The sequence below is a fragment of the Penicillium daleae genome, assembly GCF_028827525.1.
Source record: "Penicillium daleae strain IBT 16125 chromosome Unknown utg000002l_segment0_segment0, whole genome shotgun sequence".
Taxonomy (NCBI): Eukaryota; Fungi; Ascomycota; class Eurotiomycetes; order Eurotiales; family Aspergillaceae; genus Penicillium; species Penicillium daleae.
In genome coordinates, this window is record NW_026623150.1 from 4,582,943 (window position 1) to 4,608,581 (window position 25,639).

The 25,639-nt window shown below is 46.9% G+C and overlaps 8 protein-coding genes across 8 annotated transcripts; 6 read left to right on the forward strand and 2 right to left on the reverse strand.

Annotated features, from left to right (window-relative positions):
- Window positions 1-512: 512 nt before the first annotated feature.
- N7458_002583 (uncharacterized protein) lies at window positions 513-878 on the forward strand (the record flags this gene model as incomplete). The annotated part of the gene is made up of 1 exon (XM_056905966.1): window positions 513-878. One exon carries the CDS (start codon window positions 513-515, stop codon window positions 876-878), a length of 366 nt encoding a protein of 121 aa, XP_056770073.1.
- Window positions 879-2,281: 1,403 nt separating this feature from the next.
- N7458_002584 (uncharacterized protein) lies at window positions 2,282-3,024 on the forward strand (the record flags this gene model as incomplete). The annotated part of the gene is made up of 2 exons (XM_056905967.1): window positions 2,282-2,335; window positions 2,392-3,024. 2 exons carry the CDS (start codon window positions 2,282-2,284, stop codon window positions 3,022-3,024), a joined length of 687 nt encoding a protein of 228 aa, XP_056770074.1.
- Window positions 3,025-5,414: 2,390 nt separating this feature from the next.
- N7458_002585 (uncharacterized protein) lies at window positions 5,415-6,518 on the reverse strand (the record flags this gene model as incomplete). Its single annotated transcript, XM_056905968.1, has 4 exons — window positions 5,415-5,544; window positions 5,567-5,592; window positions 5,659-5,889; window positions 5,976-6,518. The coding sequence occupies 4 exons, from the start codon at window positions 6,516-6,518 to the stop codon at window positions 5,415-5,417; spliced, it is 930 nt and encodes a 309-aa protein (XP_056770075.1).
- A 1,002-nt stretch (window positions 6,519-7,520) lies between these two features.
- On the forward strand, window positions 7,521-8,955 carry N7458_002586 (uncharacterized protein; the record flags this gene model as incomplete). The annotated part of the gene is made up of 2 exons (XM_056905969.1): window positions 7,521-8,883; window positions 8,939-8,955. 2 exons carry the CDS (start codon window positions 7,521-7,523, stop codon window positions 8,953-8,955), a joined length of 1,380 nt encoding a protein of 459 aa, XP_056770076.1.
- A 4,238-nt stretch (window positions 8,956-13,193) lies between these two features.
- On the forward strand, window positions 13,194-14,327 carry N7458_002587 (uncharacterized protein; the record flags this gene model as incomplete). The annotated part of the gene is made up of 1 exon (XM_056905970.1): window positions 13,194-14,327. The coding sequence occupies one exon, from the start codon at window positions 13,194-13,196 to the stop codon at window positions 14,325-14,327; it is 1,134 nt and encodes a 377-aa protein (XP_056770077.1).
- Window positions 14,328-15,841: 1,514 nt separating this feature from the next.
- N7458_002588 (uncharacterized protein) lies at window positions 15,842-16,298 on the forward strand (the record flags this gene model as incomplete). The annotated part of the gene is made up of 2 exons (XM_056905971.1): window positions 15,842-15,984; window positions 16,037-16,298. Coding segments are annotated over 2 exons (405 nt in total), but the record flags the coding sequence as incomplete, so codon positions are not given.
- Window positions 16,299-19,939: 3,641 nt separating this feature from the next.
- Window positions 19,940-21,738, forward strand: N7458_002589 (uncharacterized protein; the record flags this gene model as incomplete). The annotated part of the gene is made up of 2 exons (XM_056905972.1): window positions 19,940-20,072; window positions 20,126-21,738. The coding sequence occupies 2 exons, from the start codon at window positions 19,940-19,942 to the stop codon at window positions 21,736-21,738; spliced, it is 1,746 nt and encodes a 581-aa protein (XP_056770079.1).
- Window positions 21,739-22,423: 685 nt separating this feature from the next.
- Window positions 22,424-25,091, reverse strand: N7458_002590 (uncharacterized protein; the record flags this gene model as incomplete). Its single annotated transcript, XM_056905973.1, has 3 exons — window positions 22,424-22,540; window positions 23,566-24,291; window positions 24,339-25,091. The coding sequence occupies 3 exons, from the start codon at window positions 25,089-25,091 to the stop codon at window positions 22,424-22,426; spliced, it is 1,596 nt and encodes a 531-aa protein (XP_056770080.1).
- Window positions 25,092-25,639: the final 548 nt, after the last annotated feature.

Below are 25,639 nucleotides of genomic sequence, written 5' to 3' on the forward strand. Positions count from 1 at the left end.
AGCTGTTCTAGTCCAGTACCTGGTTTGACTGTGCAGCCAATCAAGTAGGACGGGCTTCCAACACAAACAACCTGTTGGTAGGGTCAGCGCTTAAGAGACGGGACGTATTAAATGGCCTTTTGCGACCAGAGATTGCTCTTTCATTCTTCAATCATGTCTTATCCTGACGGCACAGGCCCCTATGAGGCTTCAATGCCGTTTCCTTCTATGGATGAAATATTGACGACCAGTCAATATCTGTCGTGTTTCCCATGCCTTGATGAAAATGAAAGTGCAGTTGCAGACAATACTACCCTCGACACGAATGAATTCTGGCAAGGTAGTGACATGCAACTTCTTGACGTCACCTCTACCACGTTTCAGGACCCCTCAATAGACGCCTGCATGGCAGACGCCCTTTGCAGTAACCCAGTGAATCGCTCCCAAAATAGCGGGTAAGCACAGATAGTTCTTGCCCTTCGATTGCGGACTTGCCGTCGTTCTAACCACATGCTACCGCAAGTTCCTCCTCAATGACCACGTCCGATTTTAGTGAAGCAAAGAATGAGTTTTCCCAAACGGCCGAACGGTTACTCCTCCAGATGGAGCAGTTTACATTCACGATTCACCAATACGGCGATTCGACGAACAAAATGGAGTCTAAGATAGATGCATGTACCAACTCCATTAGCCACATTGAGCAACGTCTGAACGCTATAGTGCGTCAAATGGGCAATATGGAGGACCGACTAGGTAGCATGAACCATCAGCTGGGTTGTATGGACGAAAGATTGGTGAGCCTGGACCGTAAGCTCAATACTCTAGATGGATACTTGTTTGAAATCGTAAAGCGTGAGAAGGACATCATGAAAGATTTCTGTGATTTACCCCGGAAATAGCTGTTAGATCTACAAGTTGATACCTGGTATACCGATAGGGTAACACATACGGAAGAACACCGAAGATGCGAGATATATTTCTTTCCGATATGACTAAATTGAACTACATAACTAAATTAAACTACATAACTAAATTAAACTACATAACTAAATTAAACTACATAACTAAATTAAACTACATAACTAAATTAAACTACATAACTAAATTAACCACATATAATATAAACGTTCCCACATAATTCAATGGCTATTTCATCTAGCTAAAGATCATCCAAGTAAGTAGATTCTGATGCTCTTCATGAATTAGAAGTAACCCCCCTCTGCTTCCTCGGAGTCTGGCTGCCAGAGGTCCAGATATTGCCGCTCTGATTCATGCAATTGTGCTGTAGCCTGAGAAAGTGCATCTTCCAGCGAGTTGAAAACAGCATACATCCGTCCTTGAAGCTGCAATAAAATTTGTTTGGTCTCTTTGTGCCATTGAAGCTCTGCTTTGAGATAACTCATTTCATATGCGAATTCCTCCATTCGGGTCTTCAAATCGGGGGAAGATCTCTTCGCACGCTGTAATCTAGAGGGCAGTCTCTCGAGGTTGGATGAAGTTCCCCCTAAACATAGAACTTGATGGTCTGTCGGTGTGATCTCCTCAGAAATAGGCTCAAGGCGTTCATTTGGATACCGACTCATTATGATCAGGCAGAAACTGCGCCTTCCTTGGATTGGCAAAAGGGCATGGGAATTTGTGCTAGAGTCCTACGACCGAGAAATGGAACTGTGTTATACTAAAGTGGCTGGTAACGTGCTTGTCCTCTCTCACCCGATGACGCAAGTGAGTGCGAGCGCAAGAGATGGGAAAGGACAACCTTGATTGTAGTCTGGAACAGAGAAATAGAAAGAATAGAGCTATCAATAAATGGCGTATTACTTGGGGTGGATAGTCCTGGTACTATCCTCGAATGATGTTTTAGGGCCGTAGGTATATGTTTGCCTAGGCGACAACCTGCGGTTCCCTAGCAAATGGTGCACTGACAAATACCAGAAAGCCTTGGCTTTCAAACATAGCCCTGGGTGTATAGAAAAGAATTGTTGGGATCTACGCTTTCAGGTTTTTTTATTTTTATTATTTTTATTTCAACCGCTCGTTTCTAGGAATTCGGTCGTTTGTCCTACGCCTAGGCTGCGACACTATTTCTGTGACGGCGCGGCAGTTTGGTCTTGCGGGATCTGTTTTCCAGTCGAAAAACCTCCACGGTCAAAATGGTCCTGCGACACCTAAATCGTACCCTAGTCTCTGTGAGCAGCAGGGCCAGGGCACATTTGGGAGCGGGGTATATGGATCTCGCTACGTCTTCTCCGCTTGATGAATACAACGAAGGCAATCAATCAAGGTGCTATTACAAGTGGACATGTCGTTCCAGACTTTTGCGCTAGTGCCGCCCTCCGAAGAAGGGGCTCATCAGGTAAAGCGGAAAACCAGCGTATTGACAGCAACTGATAACCTAATACTGTATCATAGAACAGTACGCAGATTGCGGACAATGACCAAAATATCTTTTGCTTCATCGAAGCTCTACTGCGCCAAGAGCAGCGCTCAAAGCATTACCAAGGCCAACTAGAGTCCAAAATCCATAGCGATGCGGCAGAATTCCAACGCTCACGTGCCCAGATCCTGCGGTTACAGAGGGTAGTTTGTGGACTGCAGCATCAAAGATCGCAGCTTGAGACTTCATTGGCCTATATGGCAGAGGCCTGCCGGGTTATGGCTCGAGATGCAGGGCTTGAAAAGGTGAAAGTGCAGGAGCTTGAGTCTCGTCTCTCTGAGGTATACCCAAGCATTGATTCTCTGTTGCAGTACTTGGCCCCTGGAGAGCACAACGGTGATCATCTGAACGATGAAGGAGTGAATGGTCATCTTCTGCTTGAGAATCAACGCCAGCGAGAATTCATCAACAGCCTAGAGGCCAACCTCCTGGAGCGTGAGGAAGCGATACGAGAGTTGAAATCCAGGCTAGAAGAGACGGTGCAAGAGCATCGATTGGCGAGTCATGGCCAGCACGAGTCAGATCGACTGAGTCCCTACGAGATGACTGGGGGTACATCGGAAGAGTCAAGCGTTGAGATCATCACAGGATCCTCTGTCCTTTACTGAAGAAGCCAAAGAATCTTGTACACAAGGTTAGCGAAGAATGCTACACAGAGATCATGCTTTCATGTATTTACAGAGGCTGTCGAAGGATATCAAGCAGCAGGAGGGTTAGGGACCTGAACAGACAGTTCGCATCTTAGTGGTAACGACCTGGCTAGCCCTTTAACCAGTGTGTGCAAGCTGACTTGAACGGATAGGCCGTCAAGCCTAGAACACGCAGACTGAGATGACATAATTTTGGACAACTCTGTCAGTTGGATCTACTGACTGCACAGCCAGATTTCTAGAAAGTTGGTCCTCCAAGACTAAGAAGTGATTCATCTGGAGTTGAGTGCAGCCGCACGGACTTCCGCGCTCCCCCGAGGGCCGTTATCCTTAAATGGTTCTAGTTTTCAGGGTTTGACTAATAATATATCCTCTACAGAGCATTGACTTGACATTTAAAAGGTTCGGAAGACCCATTGCCGGGCCGTCCCGAAGCCTCAAGAACCTGTCTGTCCATGGGTCTGTTCCTGAAATCTCATTATAGGCCTAAAGTCTGGATGTGTCTGATTAGCTCCTGAAAGGATAAGAGGGGGGCAAAATTGAACTGTATAGATATTACTGTATCAAATCGCGTAATTTAGTATCCACTTATTCTCTCACTCATTTCCTGTTAACTTGGATCTTCGCAGCGTGCTTGGTCTATGTAAGAGTCTGATCCTCCTGTACTTTAGAACAGCGAAAGCGTAAGATTGCGATCGGCGCCTTCGTCATTCGTCCCCGCGCTCATGTAGCATTTTGACTGTGCTCCGGTTAGCGCGATCCGTTAGCTTGCCCGATGAACACATAAGACAGAAAGAGCACATAGCCTTTGACTTTCGGAGTTATTGTTCAATAAACCCGTTGTGACTCACTTGACGCTGCTGGAAATTTGGAGATCCTCAGTGGCGAACTAACACCCAGTCAACACTGGGATATAAAGTCCGGTCGAAATGCGCTCTCTGCTTTGTTTAAACGGGCCGGGCGAAGAGGAAATTCCTCAGAAATTCACCATATGGGTATCTGTCATGCTTCCCGGTGGTTCCGGCCCTTCACGGGGTGAAGTTTCGACACCTTTGAGGGATGTCCTAGGCATGGGTCGTTTTCGTCGCCCACCGGTTGTATAATGATACTTTTGAGGTTACGTTGGTCCACTTTTAATTCGCACTATTCTTGCCTCTGCCACTGCGGCTGGCTTATCTTGGTTATCCTTTAGGTTCTCATTACTTCCAGCCGCGGATCCTGGCGGCTAAGCCCGACGTTCCGTGTTCCCCGAGGCTTGCGATCGCCACATGGCGTTGCTTTCCAATGATTGAGAAACTAACATACGTACCAACGAATTTTGGGTTTCACGGAAGACCTATTGCTGGGGCGTCCCGAAGACTTATGTCTGTTCCCTCTTATTATGTGACAAGATAAGGTTGTATTGTATTTCATAGCCTTTGTGATGCCTAATTAGCTTCTCGTGAATAGAAAGAGAAATCAAATTTTAAGGCATGGACAATATACTGAATCACATGATCTTAAATCCATGCACACAACCCCTGAGCTCGGACCTTCCCAGGCCCCAAGCACAAGAATAGAGGCCGAACAGGGCTATACTTCTTTAAGACTAGCGCATGATTGATGGGCGGGGTTCTTAGTCTCCTGCTCATAAGACAATTTGACTGTGCCCGAGCTAGCGCGATCCTTTAGCTTGCGATTTGATGTGCTCTCGACTTTCGAAGTCGGATCTGACCGTGGAAGTGTGACGGACTTGACCTCTGCTAGACATTCCGAGATCCTCTATCACCAACAGCGCCTAATACCCAGTCAACATTGGTACTCCGGTGGAGGTTGCTCTCTCCGCGAGAGGGATTTCCCGGAAATACCTCCCCCTTTGGACTCGTTTGCTGTCGTGCGCTTTGCTTTCAAAGATCCCAACGACGGTTCTGCCTCGCTGTCTGCTAGCCCGGTAATAATGGTCCGTGTGTTTGTTCGGTTATGTACAGTGACACCCGTTATTGCCTTCCATATCGAGGAACAGAGAGATACTCTCTCGAACCCTAATCGCATGATGGACTTCAACTAATATAAATTAATTGTAAATTACAGGTTTTGAATATACATAGTGATAATAGCTGGTTTTGTACCTACTGGTATAGATACATGACTCTGCCTGGGAGACTGAAGGCTCCATGCAAATCGAGCAAACTAGGCGACCGTTGACAATCTGCCAACTTCCCTCCTCCATCCTTCAGTTGCCTTAGTGCAGAGGGTCTGACAGTGCCCTGAGTGTCCATCTCCAGTCAAGTTGATACAGTTCTATTCTAGCTTTAGGTTCATACGAATATACGTGTTGCATTCAGAGCAGTGCGACCTTTAGTACAGCTTCATTTTGGCCAAGAGACACCCTGAAGCTGACACACATCCAATGTATGACATCTTGTGAAACCTTGCAGCAGAGCAGTCTGGTATGTGTACATTGCGCATAAAATAGCGACATGAAAGATCTGGTGCGAGCTTCCCCAAATATCAAACTTACGGTGCCAAACGCTCCGGAATTCGGAACTATAGATGTTCGTCAGAATGATTGTCCCTTAGTGAATGGAATACGTAATAGGCGTCCCAACATACAGAGTATAGACTGACTCCAATGCTATAGAAAGTAAGTTCGAGCAGATACAATTTTACTTCAGAATATTCGAGCATATATTCAAGCCCATATCGTTTAACTCCATGGAGCAGGGGTATAAACGATGAAGCGCCAAAGATAACGAAGGCGCCAACCTTCACTTTCCGCCCGCGTGGAGTTCTGAACAAGGGATTCGAAATCAGAACACCGGTGACAGTACCCGTGGTTAAGACCTAGGGCTTATGTTAGCGTATCAACACATTTGACTCGGCTGCCAGGACGATAGGTTAAGTGGCGAGGATCGCTCGGAGAGACTCACAATAGCCCAGTGTAATTTTTGTAAGCTCGCTTCACAGAAGAATAAATAGTAGATACCGGAACAGAATGTGCCCATTGTTACCATAACAATACCAAGGAGATCCATTCCATGCCAGAACTGTTCTACTTGATGCGAGTAGGGTTGGATCAGGTGGTATAGTGCGCTAAGGACCAAGCAGATCTCCGCACACCAGAAGTAGATTCCAAATATAGCGTAGTCCATAGACGAGAGATTGTGAAATTGAGGCTCTGCTAGGTACCGTAAGGAGGTAATTGCGACGATTGGTAGGAGTAATGCCCCGATCAGATGAGTGTACACATTGCAAGCCTCGTTGTGCAAAAAGGTCAGGCTATTAAAGATCTCCAGATAGTCTGCTATTGCTGGTCGATAACCACTAAGTATATACTTGTTGTCAAACTGCCATTCGCAAATCTCCTGCCATGTTATGGTTCGCACCTTGGCCTTTGGCTGGTTTGCGAGGTCGTTCGTAGTGCTCATTTTGACTTTCGGCACTTGCCGCTTTGTGAGTTCTGCTGCTGACATGATCCTTCTCTCGAGATATCCGAGCTGTGCTAACTATGAAGAACGTAAAGCAGGGCACAGCAGAGTACAGCAGGAATAGATTACGGAGACGATTTGAGGGATCCCAAGGGGGTGGACTGCTGAAAGACGGGCAGAGGAACGGATAAGCGTCACGAAGGAAACTCGATGTAATATTAAGGGTTCGCGAGAGCTGTACCAAAGCGATTGTCCAGAAATATAAGAATAGAGAGAATGTGGCTTATCAAAGTCTCCGTACAAGGTTCTTCCCTAAGAAATTGCGGCGCAATCAATTGTGAGTCAGAGAGGATCATTCTCTGATAACTCGCAATTGTACGATTGTGCTAGGAGCTTTCTGCGGATGATCATCAAGCCGGCTCGCAGGCTTTTTGGAAGGTTTCTATCGGATATCGAGAACAGGAAGCCAGCCAATATGTGATATAGCAGTAATAGATGCCGTGGGAGATCACTTCGGTGCCATAAAATCGGGACTGTTCTTGCTTTACAGTCATTCTCGAAATCGGCTTGACCGGTACACACTCACACTCTCTCTTCTAGCCCCACCGCCAAGACCTTAGCGCAGATCATTTATTGAGCGGGCCGCAGCAAAGCGAGGGGCTCAGTAAAATGCGCCGTGTATGTTACAGTAATATGTGACATACAATTACATTACGTGCATGAGAACAAAGCCCATGGAATTCCAAAGAATTCTAGGGTGGATCCCTGCAAATCATCTGGGGAAGGCCACCTTGCACTAACTTGATGATCAGCTTGGAGACCTTTTTCTCCTTCTCCTCCTCCTTTTGTGCGGTGTGTGCTAGTCATCACTTGCGAGGTGTCTCTTTGGCCCAGAGAACCTCAACAAGTGATATTAGCGGCCAACAACCATCCTGAACAGCTGGCGGTTGTTTGCAGGCGAACAATTCCCTCAACGGCACCGGATGGTGTAAGCCTCCATTAATTATCACTCACCCTTAGTCTGTCGTTACCGTAGACCCCGAGAAGATGACTTCCATTTCCCTCGTTAGCCATGATGATTATGGCGTTCAACAAAGCACTGCACTTGACCAATGGGGCGATACATCACAATATGCACCAACACCCGGCTTTGCACCAACACCTGGCTATGCAACAACACCTGGCTATGCAACAACACCTGGCAACCTCCGTTGGTCACCCGCCTCCCCGTCCGACATAGGCAGCATCAACGTCAATCCCATCTCCCCTGTCGATTATGCCTCTCCACAACAACTTGCTTCGCAAAAGAATAGTCTTCCGTTGCTCCAGTTTGGCGATTGGGAGGAAGGTCGAACATATGACGAGAATCCACCGGTTTGTATCCACTACTTGATCGAGTGGAAAGTCACCCTAAATAACAGGACGGTGGCGAAAGATACGGAACAAGATCTGGTTCTAGCCCCTCGATTTCACTGGAGGCTCTTCTTGCAACCAAAGCTAAACGAGCTACTTGTACGAAAGTATCCACATCGAAAGCTTGAATCGGATGACACCTCTGTTGTCGTATCCGCCACCCGGCAGAAAGGCCTCACTCTGAGGTTTGATGGAACGGACATTGATTGGACCCCTGTAGAAAAACTGCTTTTAGATTGGGGAGACCTTTTCCTTGCTGGCAAGAGACTGAGATTGGTTGTCTCATTCAATTACATGGAGAACAATTCGAGCTCAAACATAAGTGGCAGGACGACTGATAAACGAGGCACTTCGTCTGCTACCCAGCGGATGCTTCAAGAGCGAGACCGACAGATCTATGCTGAGGAAGCAGCTTCCGGAGAGCCGCCTGCCTGGAAAGAGGTATATGCTTTGATGCGTTGTCCTGGGTCCTGTGAACTAGGCCCGCACTGCTGGCAGGATCCCTATGGGAAGAAACACTATAAGCTCTACCGGGACCAGCTGGAGAGCTTGGTCAAATACGTACAGAGCGGTGGTGTTTTACAATCGCATAAAGATGTGCCTGTTATGATTCGCGAGCAAATCTATAGAGCAGAGAGACAACGGCTCGACAGACCGCGGGCCAATAATCGATCTACTGCCGAGACAAGCTATCCTCCTATTACTATCACAAATGTGCTTCCCACACAAGCCCCACAAGCACCGGGGTGGTCAACATCTGCACCTCCAGAGGAGACTACTGCTTCTTCAGTCGACTTTCCTGCCATTCATATCTCAGGCCTTCTCGATGTTGCTGTGAGAGAATACAGCAGCTGGCAACAGTCACGTTTGGGTGATGAGACATTGAAGGCTGAGGTCAGAAAGGCGTGCGATATAGCCCTAGATGATGGACTGGACTTGGCGCAAATTGATGAAGACAAAGATCCCAATTACTTCAAGACGCGTGGGGTTAAGTGGGGTATTTGTCAAGGACATCAGGTACCGGGCAGAAAACTACAACGGATGCGTGGTAGGCGAAGCGGATATATAGTGAGAGCATTAGTTATTTTGGCAGGGACTTTTAGGCGTCTATATAATTTGAGATATCTTCCGCGCTTCTGGTTGGGAAAATCAAAGTTCATCCATTATCAGACCTGCATTCCGGAAATGACCCTCTGCGCTCGAAACCCTTGAGCCAACCACATCAACGTACCATTCAAGAAACGCATCAAAACCTTGGTTTGGATTGATTTTATACTCATTCCACTTGCGCTTGATAAATCGTTTTAGCTCAGAGAAGAACTCCTCAATAGGGTTCAAATCCGGTGAATAAGGAGGGAGATACATCAGCTTAACGCCGGCATCTAAGCACATTCGCTGGACGTTCTCTGTACGATAAAAAGAAGCATTATCCATAACGAGAACAGACCTTGGCTCTGGCCATCTGTTGCAGTGCTGAAGGAGTTGCTCGATGAAGTCTTCGAAGATATCGGCATCAGTAGTGCCCTGGAATACTCGACTCAGGACAAGTCCATCTTGAGCATACGCAGGGAGTATCTGGTAGCGTCTGTCCCGGTGGAATTTCGAGATTTGAATTGGTGTCACACCCAGAGGTGACCAACCAGTTCGTCGAAACCCGGCCCTTTTGTCACAACCTGACTCATCCACGAAGATCAATTGGTAAGACTTGAAAGAAGATAGGTTATAGAGGTAGAAGTCCCGCAAATCTGCATTTTGTTCCTTTGCAATCTGGCGAGCTGCTTTTTTCGACCATCCGACCGACGCAAGCGCCCTGCTAATGCTTTGAATTGTCACATGCTTTCCGAATTCGTCCCACAGGAACAAAGCCATCTCGTCTTGGTATAATGTCGGCTTCTCTGTCAAATGTTCGCGAAGAGCTTCGAGCATAGGCGGCGTGATAGTTCGCGGGCGTCCAACACCATTTCGCGGCGGCGCCCTAACGTTCCCGAATACTTTGAGATTGGAGCGAATGTGTACTATGGATTGCTTGCGGCAGTCAGCCGCATGGGCCATCTCAGACGTCGTTAGTGAGTTACTCTGAATCATATGGTGAATGAGCTCGAGCTGTGGGGGTTTGAAATTTGGTGCCATAGTGCTCCGAACGAAGTAGAATGGTTGTCTGAATGGTTGTGCAACGTGGGCTTAGTCCAGGTCCCGTGGTGGTTTAGCCCCTGGATATTACGGGCCGATAATAAATCCGATGTTATCTGCGCCGACAAATTCTATGCAATTCTAGGGGAATCTCTAAAGTGTGATTTGTGCCTGGGAACTGACCGTTTTGTCCCCGGGGAAACTAAGTGGCTTTCACTCGGAATTTTATGTAGTGTCAGGGGAGTTGATCTCATCTGAGAGTTATCTACGTTCAAGCTGATACTGAACAAAGCGGATTGGTAGGCGGTAGGAGCGGACCGAGCCGCCTTGAGTATGACCCCATCTTGAAGTTAAATGCCAGCAGCACAGTGCCACGCGTGGGCGGACGGAAGCCACAGACACTCTTGGTTCTTCCATACTATAATGCCAAGGGCACGTGCACATACCTGGCAACTCGGGTTGGTAGCCTCAGCTCAACCCCGCCTTCTTCTGACAATCTCCTGACATCGTTTCCCACGAGCTCCGCTTTACAATATTATTTTCTCTCTCATGTATCCATAATTGACAGGTCAGAAATTACAACGCCCAATCTGATCGTATTGGAGTCTATCCATTATGGATGCCAGGAACCGATCCTACGACGATTATACGGTCGGATGGATATGTGCCTTGCCGGTGGAGACCGCAGCTGCGAAGCTGATGTTGGACAAAATACACCCGCCTTTGCCTCGCCTGCCGATGGACCAAAATACATACATTCTTGGAAGCATCGGGGAACGCAATATCGTTATTGCTAGCTTACCAACTGGCGCATACGGCACTACATCAGCCGCAACGGTTGGGATGCAGATGCTGTCTAGCTTTCATGCCATCCGCTTCGGTCTTATAGTTGGTATCGGCGGCGGAGTACCAAGCAGCAATGCAGACATTCGACTCGGGGATATTGTAGTGAGCCAGCCGACGGGCACTTCTGGAGGCGTTATCCAATACGATTTCGGCAAAGCGCTTAGCGGCGGCAGGTTCAAACGCACAGGTATGCTTAATCGACCTCCCAAGGTTCTGTTGACCGCTCTCGCGACTCTCCAAGCACATCACCTCACGGAAGATAGCCGGATCGTTGAATTTGTTTCCAACCTGCAATCCAAAATAGCGCCCCACAAAGCTACCAAGTTCATGCGACCCACGCAAGAGGACTGTCTATTCCAAGCAGAATATGATCATGTCGCATCCGACACGTGTATAGATTGCGATCGATCTAAATTCGTTTCACGAACCCCACGAGAACACCAAGAACCCATAATTCACTACGGACTCATCGGATCGGCAAATCAGGTTATGAAGAATGGCAGGCGACGAGATCAGCTGGCTCGGGACTTGGGTATATATTGTGTGGAGATGGAAGCGGCGGGACTGATGAACGACTTTCCGTGTCTAGTCATCCGGGGCATCTGCGACTACGCCGACTCACACAAGAATAAAGAATGGCAAGGGTATGCGGCCGCGGTAGCGGCGGCCTATGCAAAAGAGCTTCTCTTGGTGGTTGCAATCGATCAGATCATCAGCACACCAACCGCGCGAGACACACTCGCATACTCTGGTGAGAGGACGTCAATAATATTCCTTAAGTAATTCGGATCCATCGCTAAATATTGCTTCACATATATAGCTCACCGCTTCGACATTCCATTAGACCTAACGGCTGTGCCAGTAATTGAAAATTTCGTGGGACGGCAATGCGAGCTAGACCAACTATGGCAGTATCTACAGCCCACGGATCCCAAGTCACGAAAGGTTGCAGTTATTCATGGGCTTGGAGGGATGGGAAAGACACAGCTAGCAATTCGTTTCTCACGGGACCATAAAGATGATTTCAGTGCCGTTTTCTGGCTGAGTGGTAAGGACCGAGGCACGCTATTACAATCATTGAGCTCTATCTTGCCCCGATTGCCAGGGCAGTCATATACTGACGGGGCATTGAATGACGAGGAGGTGGAGCATCGAGCTAGATATATGTTGAAGTGGCTAGCAGAAAAGGCAAACTCACGCTGGCTAATCATTTTTGACAACATCGACCAACACTCCCATTCCGATAGCCCCACTAGTGATGCATATGATATTGCTGAATTCTTCCCTGGAGCCGACCATGGCTCTATTCTCATTACATCTCGGTTACAAGGGCTGACAGAGCTGGGAAAGTCATTTCCTATCCATAGGCTTGACTTGAAGAATGCGATTCAACTGCTCTTACAAAGCAGCCGTCTGTCAATGAGGAATACAGCTAAGGAGCTTGAGAGCAATCCAGGTATTGAGGGACTCAATGCTGGAATTTAATTTATGATACTAATATATATAGATACCGTTGCTCTTGCGAGCCGTCTAGATGGACTTCCATTGGCAATCGTCATCGTCGGGGCGTTTATGCGTGCAACTGGAACCAGCATTGCCGAGTACCTGCAGTTCTACCAAGAGTCTTGGTCCGATCTACAGCTGCAGTCAAATTCTGAGCGCCATTACCAACAAGGTAACATGCTACAAACATGGATGATCTCATATCATGAGATCCGGAAGCAAGATCCGGACGCAGCGGAGCTCCTCCTTTTCCTTGCTCATTTCGACAATCGGGATATCTGGTATGAATTGATACAAAGCAGCCGCCATAGCTCAAGCATTCCTGTGTGGCTTGAACGAACCATATCAAGCGGACTGGCCTTCAAAGTTGCTGTAAGGTCTCTCATCGAGTTCTCTCTTCTTGAGATCAAGGAACAAGACGGAGGCTATGCTATGCACCCAGTGGTACAAGACTGGTGCATTCACGTTGCCAGCACAGACACGGTTGTCGACTTAAGCCAGCTCAATGAACTCGCACTGATATCTGTTGGATACACCGTCCCCAGTTCTAGTGACAGAAATTATTCTACGCTTCAACAACGGCTTATTCCACACGCGAATCATGTACGCCATAGGGTTTGGTCAGGTGATAACATTGATTTTGCGGTATGGGAAGCATTTGGTGGTTTGGGCAATCTCTACAGAGATCAGGGGAAGCTACGAGAGGCAGAAGAGATATACCAGCGAGCATTGGCAGGCTGTGAGAAGGCCCTCGGTTCAGATCATACGTCCACTCTCGATACTGTCAATAACCTTGGGAATCTCTACAAATTTCAGGGAAAGCTGAAGATGGCAGAGGTGATGTATCAGCGAGCACTGGCAGGCAAAGAAAAGGCCCTGGGTCTTAATCATACCTCCACTCTTGAAACTGTCAACAACCTTGGAAGTCTCTACTATGATCAGGGGAAGCTGAAGGTGGCAGAGGAAATGTACAAGCAAGCACTAGCAGGCTACGAGAAAGCCTTAGGTCCGCATCATGAAACATATCCGCCCTCTCTCAGTACTGCCAATAACCTTGGACTTGTCTACTCTGATCAGTGGAAGCTAGGAGAGGCAGAGGAGATGTACCAGCGAGCACTGACAGGCTATGAGAAGGCCCTGGGTCCAGATCATACGCTCACTCTTGAGACTGTCAATAACCTTGGGAATTTCTACTCTGATCAGGGGAAACTGCAAGAAGCAAAAGAGATGTACCAGCATGCACTGGCGGGGATGGAAAAGGCCCTCGGTCCAGACCACCCGTCCACTCTCACTACAATAAACAACCTTGGCGTTGTCTACTTTGACCAGGGGAAACTACAAGAGGCTGAAGAGATGTACGATCGAGCACTCGCAGGAACGGAAAAAGTCCTCGGTCCAGATCATACGTCCACTCTTGATACGGTTCACAATTTTGGGAGTCTTTACAAGAAATTGGGGAAGTTGCAAGAGGCAGAAGAGATGTATCAGCGAGCACTAGCAGGCTACGAGAAGGCCCTCGGTCCAGACCACCCGTTCACTCTCACCACAACTAACAACATTGGCCTGGTCTACTTTGACCAAGGGAAACTACAAGAGGCTGAAGAGATGTACGATCGAGCACTCGCAGGAACGGAAAATGTCCTTGGTCCAGATCATGCGTCCACTCTTGATACGGTTCACAACCTTGGGAGTCTTTACAAGAAATTGGGGAAGTTGCAAGAGGCAGAAGAGATGTACGATCGAGCACTAGCAGGCTATGAGAAGGCCCTCGGTCCAGATCATACATCCACACTTCGTACACTCAACAACCTTGGGAGACTCTATTCTAATCAGGGGAGGCTGCTAGAGGCGGAGGAGATGTACCAACGAGCACTTACAGGCTACGAGAAGACCCTCGGTCCACATCACAAAAGGACTCAGCGGCTCAAAGAGAGGTTAAATGGGCTAGGCATCGCAGATTGATAGTAGCGCAGTAGCCTCCATGTACAGTAGAATATTGTTACTTTGACTTGACGCATTCTTCCTATCGGGTTCACAAAATGTCTCTACGTAAGGCAAAAAGCCGGTCCCCTTGCAGAGCATGTTTATCTCTTGACCTGACCCACTATCGTATTCGAAAATGGCATAGGATAGGTTCCATCCTGAATAACGGTCGCAATTGTGTACGTGAAGAGAACCCATTTCGTGTAAGCTAGGAAGGGGTCTAGTGGTCACCCCAGCAGATCATCAAGACTTAGTGCCAGCGAGCCTTCATCCACATGATCTCCAGAGATCCACCATCGGTTTCTACGGGATTCCGTAAGTTTTCTTTCCGTACGCATGGTGTAATTTTACGTCACAAGGTAATATAACATACGCGGCGACTTTTACTGCGCCCTGAGAGCCGTGCAATAAATGATCTACGCTAAGGCCTTGGCGGTGGGGCCGAGAAAGAAAGTCTCAATGTGTACTGGTCAAGGCGATTTCGAGAATGACTGTATTGTATCATATGAACAACCATTTAACTCCGCCAAGCATCCATTTTTTATTGCCACTGTGTAACTCGTTTAAGTAACTGCAGTTGCTGGGTTGGGGGAGTGAACGAACGACGCCACGGTGGGTTGGGTGGTTATTTTTGGCTATGTAACAGTACATGAATGTTCAAGTCTATGTTTTCGTCCTTGTTACAATACAACCTGGAACAAGTTTTTACATACCGAGGTGGCTATATAAGGTTTAGCTTGTCATTGTGACTAGGGTTTGAAAGAGCATCTCTTTGACTTCCAACATGGAAGGCAATAACGGGCGGCTCTATACAACTTGGCCGGAGACATTGGTCTGTTGTTGATACTGTACATTAGCTTCCGTTACAATACAATCTTTTGTAATGTCTAACTTGCTTTCTTGCCCATATGCCGCCATCATAATATTGTGTGCTATTCCGGGCCATATTTTCAAAAGATCCGAGACGTAAAGGTATGGGTCATGGGCTAGCAGCCGGGGGATCACCATTCAAGCCGCCGGATTTTCGCAACACCAAAACAGTGTCGCAGCATCAAAACAGTGTCGCAGCATCAAAACAGTATCGCAGCATCAAAACAGTGTCGCACCTGAAATAATTAAAGTATGGTTTTACGTCACAGAATTTTTTTTGGTTATCAGAGAGTGATCACATGTGATGAGTTACCTGCGACGTCGCCTTATTCAGCTCCTCTTTATTCGGCTGTACGTCTCTTCAAAACACGTACAAAGTTCTGGCCTCTGTTTCTCTAATGCTGCTTTACCAAACAAGAAATACCTAGACACTACTGGACACGATGCTTCTAGCTGGTTGGTTTTGTTTGGCGACAATTTGTGCTGCTCAAATGGTGAATCTATTACTGCCAGGTTTTCAGGGGCGTTCACTAGAAGCAAGTGTCAAGAAGAAGGTACTGTATACAGTACACATTACTCGTCTTGATTGAAATTATGTATATGATTCATATTATACTGACTCCATGAAGGATCTAAATGTCACAACTTATATTGTGGTCTGCCCAAAGACCATTAGAGCATCGGACTGTGGGATCCTTGGGGATGGCATCACCGTCATCGCTGGTCCAACCTTCGCCGAGATAAGGCAGGCCAATAATTTAAACAAGTGAGTGACGCTTCATTAATTTACAAATACCTTCTAATGGAAATAAATATAGTACCGCATCTCTATCTTGCCACGTTACTGGAACAACCTATGCGTCCTGCCATGCAAGGCAAACGATCTCTGTGCAGGCCACATTAGCACCAAAAGACCTGAACTGGATGAATATACCAATCATTTCAACGACTGAAGAAGCTATATTTGCTCCTTCATCTTTACCAAGTGTGATAGCAACCAAAATAACCACCGATGCATCATCAATTTCCCAAGCTACGGCTATCCAGGAGCCAACCGAAAATAAGGGAACAGCTATAAGTAGTATGACTCAGGCATTATATGACATCTCAGCTTCAATGGTCTTATTTTCTATGGGCTATATCCTATCGCTTGCCTTTTTGGATTGGGAAATTGTGCCATTTCGTTTTCTATAGCCATTGTCGCGAGTACGTTCCTGGATCAAAGTGACAGCCTTACTTCTTGGGTCTTATTTCTATTATATGAAAATGCGTTTTTGCTATGTATAGAATTCAAATACTATTGTTTTTTCCTTAAACTTACTCTGGTCATTTTATAGTACTGTATATACAAAGCATTGTTTGTGCATTCAATAAAAATGAAAATGAGTACTTAAGCAAGGACTAATCAGGGCCAATTGCTCTAATAACACCGTATCCCCCATACAATACTGCTATCCCTCGGCTCAGTCTCTTCCCCTGATCTCCTATTTCCTCAGTAATTTGTGGGTGATAATGCGGCACCACCAGAGAGATGAATAAATATGCCCTGACCATCTCTCACTGCCTTGTGGATTTCCTGGAACTCGCGATTATGGACCCAAAAGTTCCATTCTTTCTTGGTCCACGCGACATTCCTTTCAAGGAACACCTGCAGATCCTTCATTTTGAGAATCATATTCATCTCTTCTTCGAACAATTTGCATCCCATACCCGCCAAACAGGATTGACAGAGTGTGTATACGTTGATGCGTCGCTTGGCAGGAAGAATGTGAGACCACATGATTGTGAAAGAGGATCCTGGGTCATAGGTGACAAATTTGATATCTAACTTTTGGTTTCCGGAAACCGTGCATGATGCACATGACCAGAACACCCTTCCCTTCATCTGAATGCTATTAGATTCCCACAACCAATCTCCACATTCTCTTAAGCTCACCTTCACAGTGTTGAGTAGGATGAACTTCACAAACGGTAGCTTTGAGTGAATACAGGTGGCACGGAATGGAAATGTGCGGTGGGTTCCAATAAAACTGGCTTGTTATGTATATCACTAGACCCTTGTAGTGACTAGTTTAGTCTAGGATTCTGAGACATTGTCGCAGAGCAGGAACGTAATACATGGGTGGGCCAACATCATTGCCCCGTATTTTCGTGTAGGCAGGCCTGATAATATAACGGCAGCTATTGTACTGTACAAGAACTAAACTCTTTATTTTCAAATTTTTACAAGAAGCAAAATTCAGCTAGACAACCCTCAAACGAAATGGCGAAGCTAACAGACCTCCCGTTTGAAATCCTAGAACTCATTACATCTAAGTTGAGCGGATGCACACTCAGATCGTTCTCTCTGGCAAGTAGAAAATGCAGAGCAGTGAGCGAACCCGACATGTTCAGTACGATCAAGATCACATTTTCGGAGTTTGACTTCACTATGCTAGAGGAATTATCAAGGTCTCCTCTAGCAGCATATGTGAAGATTCTTCATTATGATGCCTCGGAGCTATTTGATCCAGGTATGTCACACATGTGCGGACTGAATATATTATGCTTACATCCACCAGAAATCCAGAATTGGGACTATTTCACCTCTTGCATATATACTCCACAAGAGTATGCAAAAGACTACACAGACTTTTGCTGGAACCTCAGAGGCAACAGCTTCGCTTATAAAGCTATCTATGCTTATTTCGGGAACCTTATCATCGACCAGCAGGCTATTATGGAAGAAAGGAAGGATATTCGTGCATTTACGGAAAGTCTTCCCCGCCTCTTGGAGCTGAAGACTATTAAGTTGTCTTTTACCGGAGAGCAAGATAACCAACTGTTATGGTTTTCGAACCGGTTATTTATTGACAGCTGGAACTCATTTGCGATTCATTTTGAAGCAATGCTGAGAGGTATGATAGCAGCGAAGTGGAATGGGCTGGCTATTGAGTCTTTGGAGATAGATGGGATGCCTTTCAGATCAGCTCACGAATCCTCAAATATCCTACAGATTGCAGAGCAAGGACTGGCTTTCGTTAGGAACTTCAAGTTAGTGAATAGCCCTGGATTGTTGGACTTGATGTCTGCTGTCCCTTTACCGTGCCTGCAGAGATTTGAAGTCACAGATTGTTGGCTCCTGGGCTCTAAGTTAATTCGGCTCCTGGAGGCTCATGATGGAGCTGTGCAGCACGTGGAGTTCCATAGAATAAGTCTTTTTTATGAAAGGTTCAGGCCGGGCCCCCGCTCGTCGAGTTGCGCAAGAACATTCTGGGAAGTTGTTACTGAGACCGGAAATACTGTCAAGGTTGAAAAGCTAGTAATTACACCAAATTGAATGTAGATTATATAGCCAGCCTGAATGGGATCTGTCTTAAATTTTGTGGTAATGTCAATCGTCTTAAAGCGAGTTCTCATCATATCCCTCAAAAAGTAACTGTACTAGTGTTTTATACAGCATAACAAGGATGTTCAGGCTGACACTGGTAAGGCCTGCTAGACCTAAAACGGCCGATGGGCTGGTTTCCATTATTATATATAGCTTGCAACCCTAGTTCAACCCGCACTTACAAACATCATGGACGGACAACTTACATCGTTGGGGAATAAGAAGCGGGCTTCTTGGAGGGCTACTTGCAGGAATCGTCTTTCTCAGCATATTTGTTATTTGCCATTCACCCAAATCCGTTTCGATTATTCGCTAATATCTAAGCTAGGGGAGACGCTTGGTATCGAAGTGCAACCATCTGATGTGCGATTAAAACCAGAAGAAGACATGCCGTACAAATGGCAGATAGATGATCCGGCTCTTGAACCATTATTCCAGAAGCATCTGAGTAAACACTCAGTTGGGGCTTACATGCTGCTTCACAGGAGCGCAGGCCAGACCTTCCATGCGGTCCGACCGGAGAAGGTAGTTGATCACTATTTGAATTGCAAGTCGGAATCACTGAACATCACAGATCGTGAAAAAGCAGGAAGACCTCGATCTCATCTCCAAACTAGAAGCTGAGAACCTCAGTCTCACTGAAAAATTAAGACGAGCCGAGGAAACAGCACATCGAAACGAACAGGCTACGATAGAAGCAAAAGATGAGATTAGTTCTCAACGATCTATAATAGAAGAAACCCAAATGGCTATCCACCGTCACGAGCAGGATATAGTGAATTGGATGTCCCTCTGTGAATGGTATCAGTCGAAGTGTCTCCAGTGCTCTAGTATGCTGGGCCAGATGATGGCATTTTTACAAGGCGATACCCCTACTGCGTCAGAAGTAGCTACGTGGCCTACTACTCAAAGCAGTGGAGATACTGTGTCCAGTCCGCAGCAGGAGTACATGCCGAGGTAGTATAAGAATAAGATACATTTTCCCAGAGCTTCCTAGCATATCAACGGTATGAATTAATCACCGCGATATACATTTCCTCACTCATTGAATTCAACAAGTTTCATCATGGGGTAGCGTTGAATTATTGTCCCACATGTTTTCGTATCCGACAGCCTTTAATTCTGCGACACGCTTTTGGTCCTGCGACATGCTTTTGGTCCTGCGACACCCTTTCAGTCCCGTAGTACCATTTGGGTTCTGTAACACTCTTCGTGGTTTGCAACTCCAGTTGCCGTGTACAGCAGCCATAAGCGTAGCATTTTGTTCATTTGTAGTAAAAATATATAACGAGTTCTCTTGCACCACACAACTTCTGTGATCTTTACATTTCCCTAAGATTTTAATTCGAATATGCCGAAGAAAAGAAATAAGAAGGCCCAAAAGGCCAACAAGAGCGCACGCGATATCCAAACACCTGTTTCCGACAGAGAGAATAACGTTGATTCTGAAAGGGCCATACCGAAGCAGAGAACGGATCCCGAAGGTACGTGCATATTTGCCTCGTTCAATTCCACTTCTAACTATGAACATTCACAGCAGAATCTAGTCGAAATAAAATAGGCAAAAAAGCCGATGTAAGGACTAGGTTTGCTAGGAGCCCAACTCGAGAAGGAGACTTTGCACCAAATGCAAGCGACTACGATTCAGATGACCGAACAGATCTGGAATCGAATGATGCTTCCGATCAAGACAGACCAACTGAGCAGCAGCCAGATCCTCTGAGCTCTTGGGTGAAGGATGTCATTCGACGCGAAACATCGAAAGAGTCAGAGAGAATGGTGGAGGAATTTTTCACGGCCCAAGAGCCTGCCTACGAAAACTGCGAAGCGTTCTTCCACAGGCTCAATCAACTTATCCGAGGTGCCAATGAGCGGAATGATGTCACAGATATTGATGTTGGTACTATTCCCGCGACTGGTTATAATGGCCTATGCCAGACTTGGCAGCAAGCAGCAAACAAAGCGGTCGCAGATCATTCCTCGGATGAATTTTGGTCTGCCTTCAATCAGACTCGCGATCTTCTAAAGCTTTTCAACAAAAGGCATCATCTTCCACGAACCTGGAATATTAGCCAGGAATGGGCAGAGCAAATGATTGGGGTATCGAATCCCAGAGCTGAAAATGATTCTGAGTCTACTAGCGACGATGGTCAATCCGCTCTGACCGATCAGCCCGCAACGAGCGAAAGACTCAGTGTCGGCTCCGATATTGATTCCGATGACAACGATCAGACCGGGCTTGATGCCTTGGAAGCGAGAACTATGAAGCAGCAACGCCGACTAACATCTGCCAAAGTCTTATACTGGTGGCCAAAAGGTACCGGTTCTCAAATTTTTGTGCGATATGGAGACCGGACGACCCCGATTTATCGTATTCGGGCGGGGTCTCACGAGAGCTACAGTCCTCACACAGTCGAACGTGTCCTGACTACAAAAACACGTGGCAACGTCAAAATAACCGGGACTAAAAACGGTCTCCCAGAGGAATTCTGGAAATACAAACGCAAAGATGTGGAGAACATCCTTGGAGTTGGTTGGAAGATCGAAGATGATGATGAAGAGGGCCTCAATCCTCTCAATCTACTGCAGCCTGCAAAGGGCGCATCCTATCCACACACGCGCGCACTGGTGAAATGGAGAGATGGTGTGATAACATTAGAAGGACGTTCATTCATTCGTCGTATTTCCACTGGCTCGGCACTAGACGGCGATCGAGTGATATATCAGAAAGCCGAAGAACTCGAGACGGCTTACCGCGAGCGGCACGGGCTGGAGGATCTCGTCGATGACCACTACGATGATGAAGACAGCGATATAGGAGTCAGTCATGGTAGAAGATATCGAAGCGAGCCTGCACGTTACTCAAGGTCAGTCAGGGCGAAGACTAGAAATCACTTCCGCTATGATTCTAGTGAAGACAGTGACTCTGAAAGCGATGCAGCCGCGCAGCCACACAACAGCCGGTACACGAGACACCGCAGTGAGCCCGATCGCCGTCCAATGAGGCGCACAGGCAAGGCAAAGTCGAAGACTGAAAAAGATGACGCATTGATTAAGAAACTAGAAAGAGAGATCCAGCGACTAAAGGTGGGAAGATCGAAATCCCCCGAAGAACGTCGAAGGTCGCATGGTCGTGAGCGCACAATTTGAATACGATCTTGAGCTGATGGCTTGCTATGATTTCCCCTTTGCCAAGCTGTTGCCGCTCAAGTGAGCTAGTTACTTTGGAATTCAAGCTTTGATTTTCCCTATTTATGCGTTTATATAGGAGCAGGCCTCCTATGAATATGAAATTGTGTTATTCAAATTGGAACGGAATCCCTAGTAGAACCTGTAAATCCCAAGCTGTATTTTGTGCACAGACCGATTTAAACAAGTACAGTATGCTACGCGGTGTTTAGAATCGTCTTCAAAAAGTATCAATACGTGTGGCGGAGCGAAGCGGAGCAATATACTAGCAAAATTTACACTTTGGCAGAATGACGCACTTTGATTGGCCAACGGCGAGATAAAGTTGGTTTACTTGGCTACAATGGCTGTCCTTCTCTTTTAGGTTAGACCGCGCCAGCGAGCTATCCTCTTTACGGACGGATCGTCTTCCCTATTGAGCCCGGAACAACTTTACAGCTACCCCGTCGCCGTGAGATTTTCCCTCCTACTTCGACTGAGAAGGAGCTTCATTATTTCACCCTCATTTCCCTCGTTTGCCGCGGCCGTCTTAATTATTCTTTGGGTGATTCTGATGTCAAATTCTCTTTCGTCAAGAAGAAGTTTCATCAAAGCATATCTAACTCCCTCATTCGCTGCAGCCGCTAGGACTATGTCCTCGGTGATCTTAATTTCGTCTGACAGCCTCTTGATGACCTTGCGACGAGGCGACCTGGAGAGCGCTGCCGTACTCACCGCCCCATGCGTTGACGTCCGCACCCCTGTCCAAGAGCAGTTTGATAACCTAAGGATGATCAACAGTCCAGAGTTCTGGAACGACTCGAATCAAGATCTACCAACCTTAACCATCTTACGTTAAATCGTACCCGCTTTGTGAACGCTATAGAGGACTTCCAGAAAAAGCTCCTGGCGACTTGGGAGGGCGAGTAATAATATATTATTACTAGCAATCTATATATATATTCCGGCTTGTTCGTGTTCCATTCCCCTTCTATGCCTATCATAATTTGTGAAAGCTACAGGGTGGCCTGGAGAGGTAGGGCTGAACCTCTTGGAATTTCCCTGCGATCTCGTCGCGGGAGCGCAGGATAAACACCCAGCAGTATTGTGGTATATTCTGCAAAATATCGGCCGCCATCCATCGTAGTGGTCGAAATAGGGCTCTAAATGTCGATATGAAGCCGATTGCCCGGGTTGGTCTTGGTCCGCTTCTCCTTGCCAAAGGATTAAGCGTGATCCTTTCCCATAATACACGGAGTGCACAGCTCTTTGATAGTAGATCCCTTGATGATAGAGATCCCTTCACTATGCTCCGGCATGAGCTTCACCTTGTGCTCGCCTACGTGGCAAGCTCGGCGATGAGCCAGCTCCATACGGATGCGGCTTAGAGGTGCTCTTGAAACCGAGGCAGCTTCGAGATCGGAAGCACGAACGAATAAGGTACTCATCGTAGAATAAGCAACAGTCGCATGCTGTCTGTGCAGCTGACTATCTCCGTTAACGGCATGCGGCCAATATTAACCGCGATCCGTCTCCGAGGCAAGGTACGCTACGTGTTGGTGGTTGAGAGCGACGTCCAAGCCGTGGTACTTTGGCATTTGCACGCATTTTAGCTAATATTAAGGAGCAGAGATCCAGAGTATAGCTATGCATGCACCCTCATCCCTCTATCTACCCACTTCCAGTTGTTCTGCCAGCTGAGTGGGGAAAAATTGGCAACCTCGGAATTCTATCCAGCGACGAAACTGCGTTTTCAGATAAATCAGCGCTTCTGCTCGTGCGGGGGAAAGAAACCATCCTCTTACTAACAGTTGCAATGCGACCACCTAACCAGAGGCACCGGTACAGTCTCAAGGTGGCAGTATATTGGTTTTCAATAATTCGTCTGTCATGTTCTGGAGGGGCATCATTGAAGAAGTCATCTGGGTGGTAAAGCTGACTCCATGACTGGCCCCGAATGAGGAAATCTTCTGGTAGGTATTTTATCGATCCGTCGGTCAGTGGGAATGAAGATCGTCCAAATATTGAGATAACTGTATCAGGCTTGACCAAGCTATTGAGGTAGTGCGTGATTCGCATCCAGGGAATGTATCGTTCAAGCTGCTGCATTGCAGGTGGATGAAGAGCCAGACACCAGACGAATGACAACGATATGTGAATACTGGGAAAGACAGTTGGGTTATCCACTTGGTCAAGAAGGACGGATAGTGTATGGAATGCGAGAGAGCTTTCTTGGTACGCGATTTGAGGGTTGATGGCGGTGCCAGCTTCAATTGAGCACCGTTTCTGGCCTGACATCAACTCAAGTGCCACATTGTGTGCCTCCTTGAAGTTGGTTTCCCCATGTCGCTTGAACCACGATAAGGCTATGACGGCATCAGGCTCGCCATATTGAAGAACCGAGGCGATATTACAGGACACAATATGGACTACTTGTTGTTCAGTGAGTAGCAGGCGAGTGTCCCGTTGTAACAGAGCCAAGAAACGATTCCGGAGAGTAATAAATTCACCAGGGGGGATTGCGTAAACAATGCCCTATGTGTTGCAATGAAAGCTGTGATAATTTCATCTTGATGAAGAACCTTTTTCTCAAAATGAGTAAAGAGCCACTCAATCCCGTCTCGTGCATCAGGGAAAGGGAACACGGTAATCAGTGCCTTCATGAGGAGAAATAGTTGCTTGAGAAAATCTGGCCAAGCTATCATTGCTAGACGATATTGTATTCGGCCAATTTTAGGTGATTGATCCGAGACTTGACTGTACCAATCTCGCGCTATGCCGGCCCAGACTTTGCAATCCATTTCCGATTCTTTGAAGTCCATGCCAAATTGGGCTAGATCCCCAAGAAAGTCCATCCATGTCTCGCGAAATACTGAGACGTTCTCTAACAGAGAAGTGAGACTCGAATAGGCGATATAGATGAATGTCCACACGTAATCCAACGATTGCGGACGTTTGGCTTTCAGTGCGGCTAGGGGCGAGTTGATCCCGGTGCCCCACACACGTGTAGGCATCTGATACTTTTCTGCAACGCTCTTCAATATCGTCCCGCCAGAGAGGCGCTGGGATGTGAGGAAGAAATCAAGGTACATCTCAAGTAAGTTTTGGTGGCAGTGCAGGAGGCTGGACAATTCTACCTTGCATTCACGCCACTGCTGGACCATTTCAACGCATCTCTTCTCCACGTTGACCAGGTCGGAATAGATTCTCTGTACTTCATTGACCAGCTGGTCTTCGGAGATAGGAATGAACGGTGGTTCCGTAAGCATCACCACCTCACTCGGCGCCGGTGAGCTTTCTAAGGCGTAGTCCTGTTCGTGTTGGGACACTGACATGGTAGAGCCGTCTGACGAAATTGCTTCATTTAAATGATCTCTGGTTGAAAAGGGCCTGTCCTCCAGGTGGCAAGGAGGGCAACAAGACATGACGATGAAGACCAGACGATCTGGTAGTTGAAAAGTGATTAGTTCTCGACCGCTCGAGTGTTCGGGCCTGAAACTTCCTGGGAAAAGGCGGGCTTTAAAAGCCGTCCTTCTTCGCCCTGGCGGAAAATGGGTAGTGTCTAGGTGCTAGCTATCTATTGGTGGTGGAGACAAGCCTTGTATCTGACACGGTATAGCGTAGATTACACATGGCGCGCACTACCGAGACTCGGGAGGCTGCAATAAATGAATATTACATTTCTCCAGGGCCGGAGAAGTACAGCCAGCCTCGCCAGGGTATTGCCGGCAACTCTCGATTGATTCCCTGATCTAGTTTTGCCACATATGAGAATATCGGCAATTTAATTCTTAAAGCTCAACTTTTTCTAGCCAACAAACGGAGCTGCAAGGATAGGAAAGCAAATTCTTTTCCCTTGACTGTTGCCCTGATTTCCAAGCGA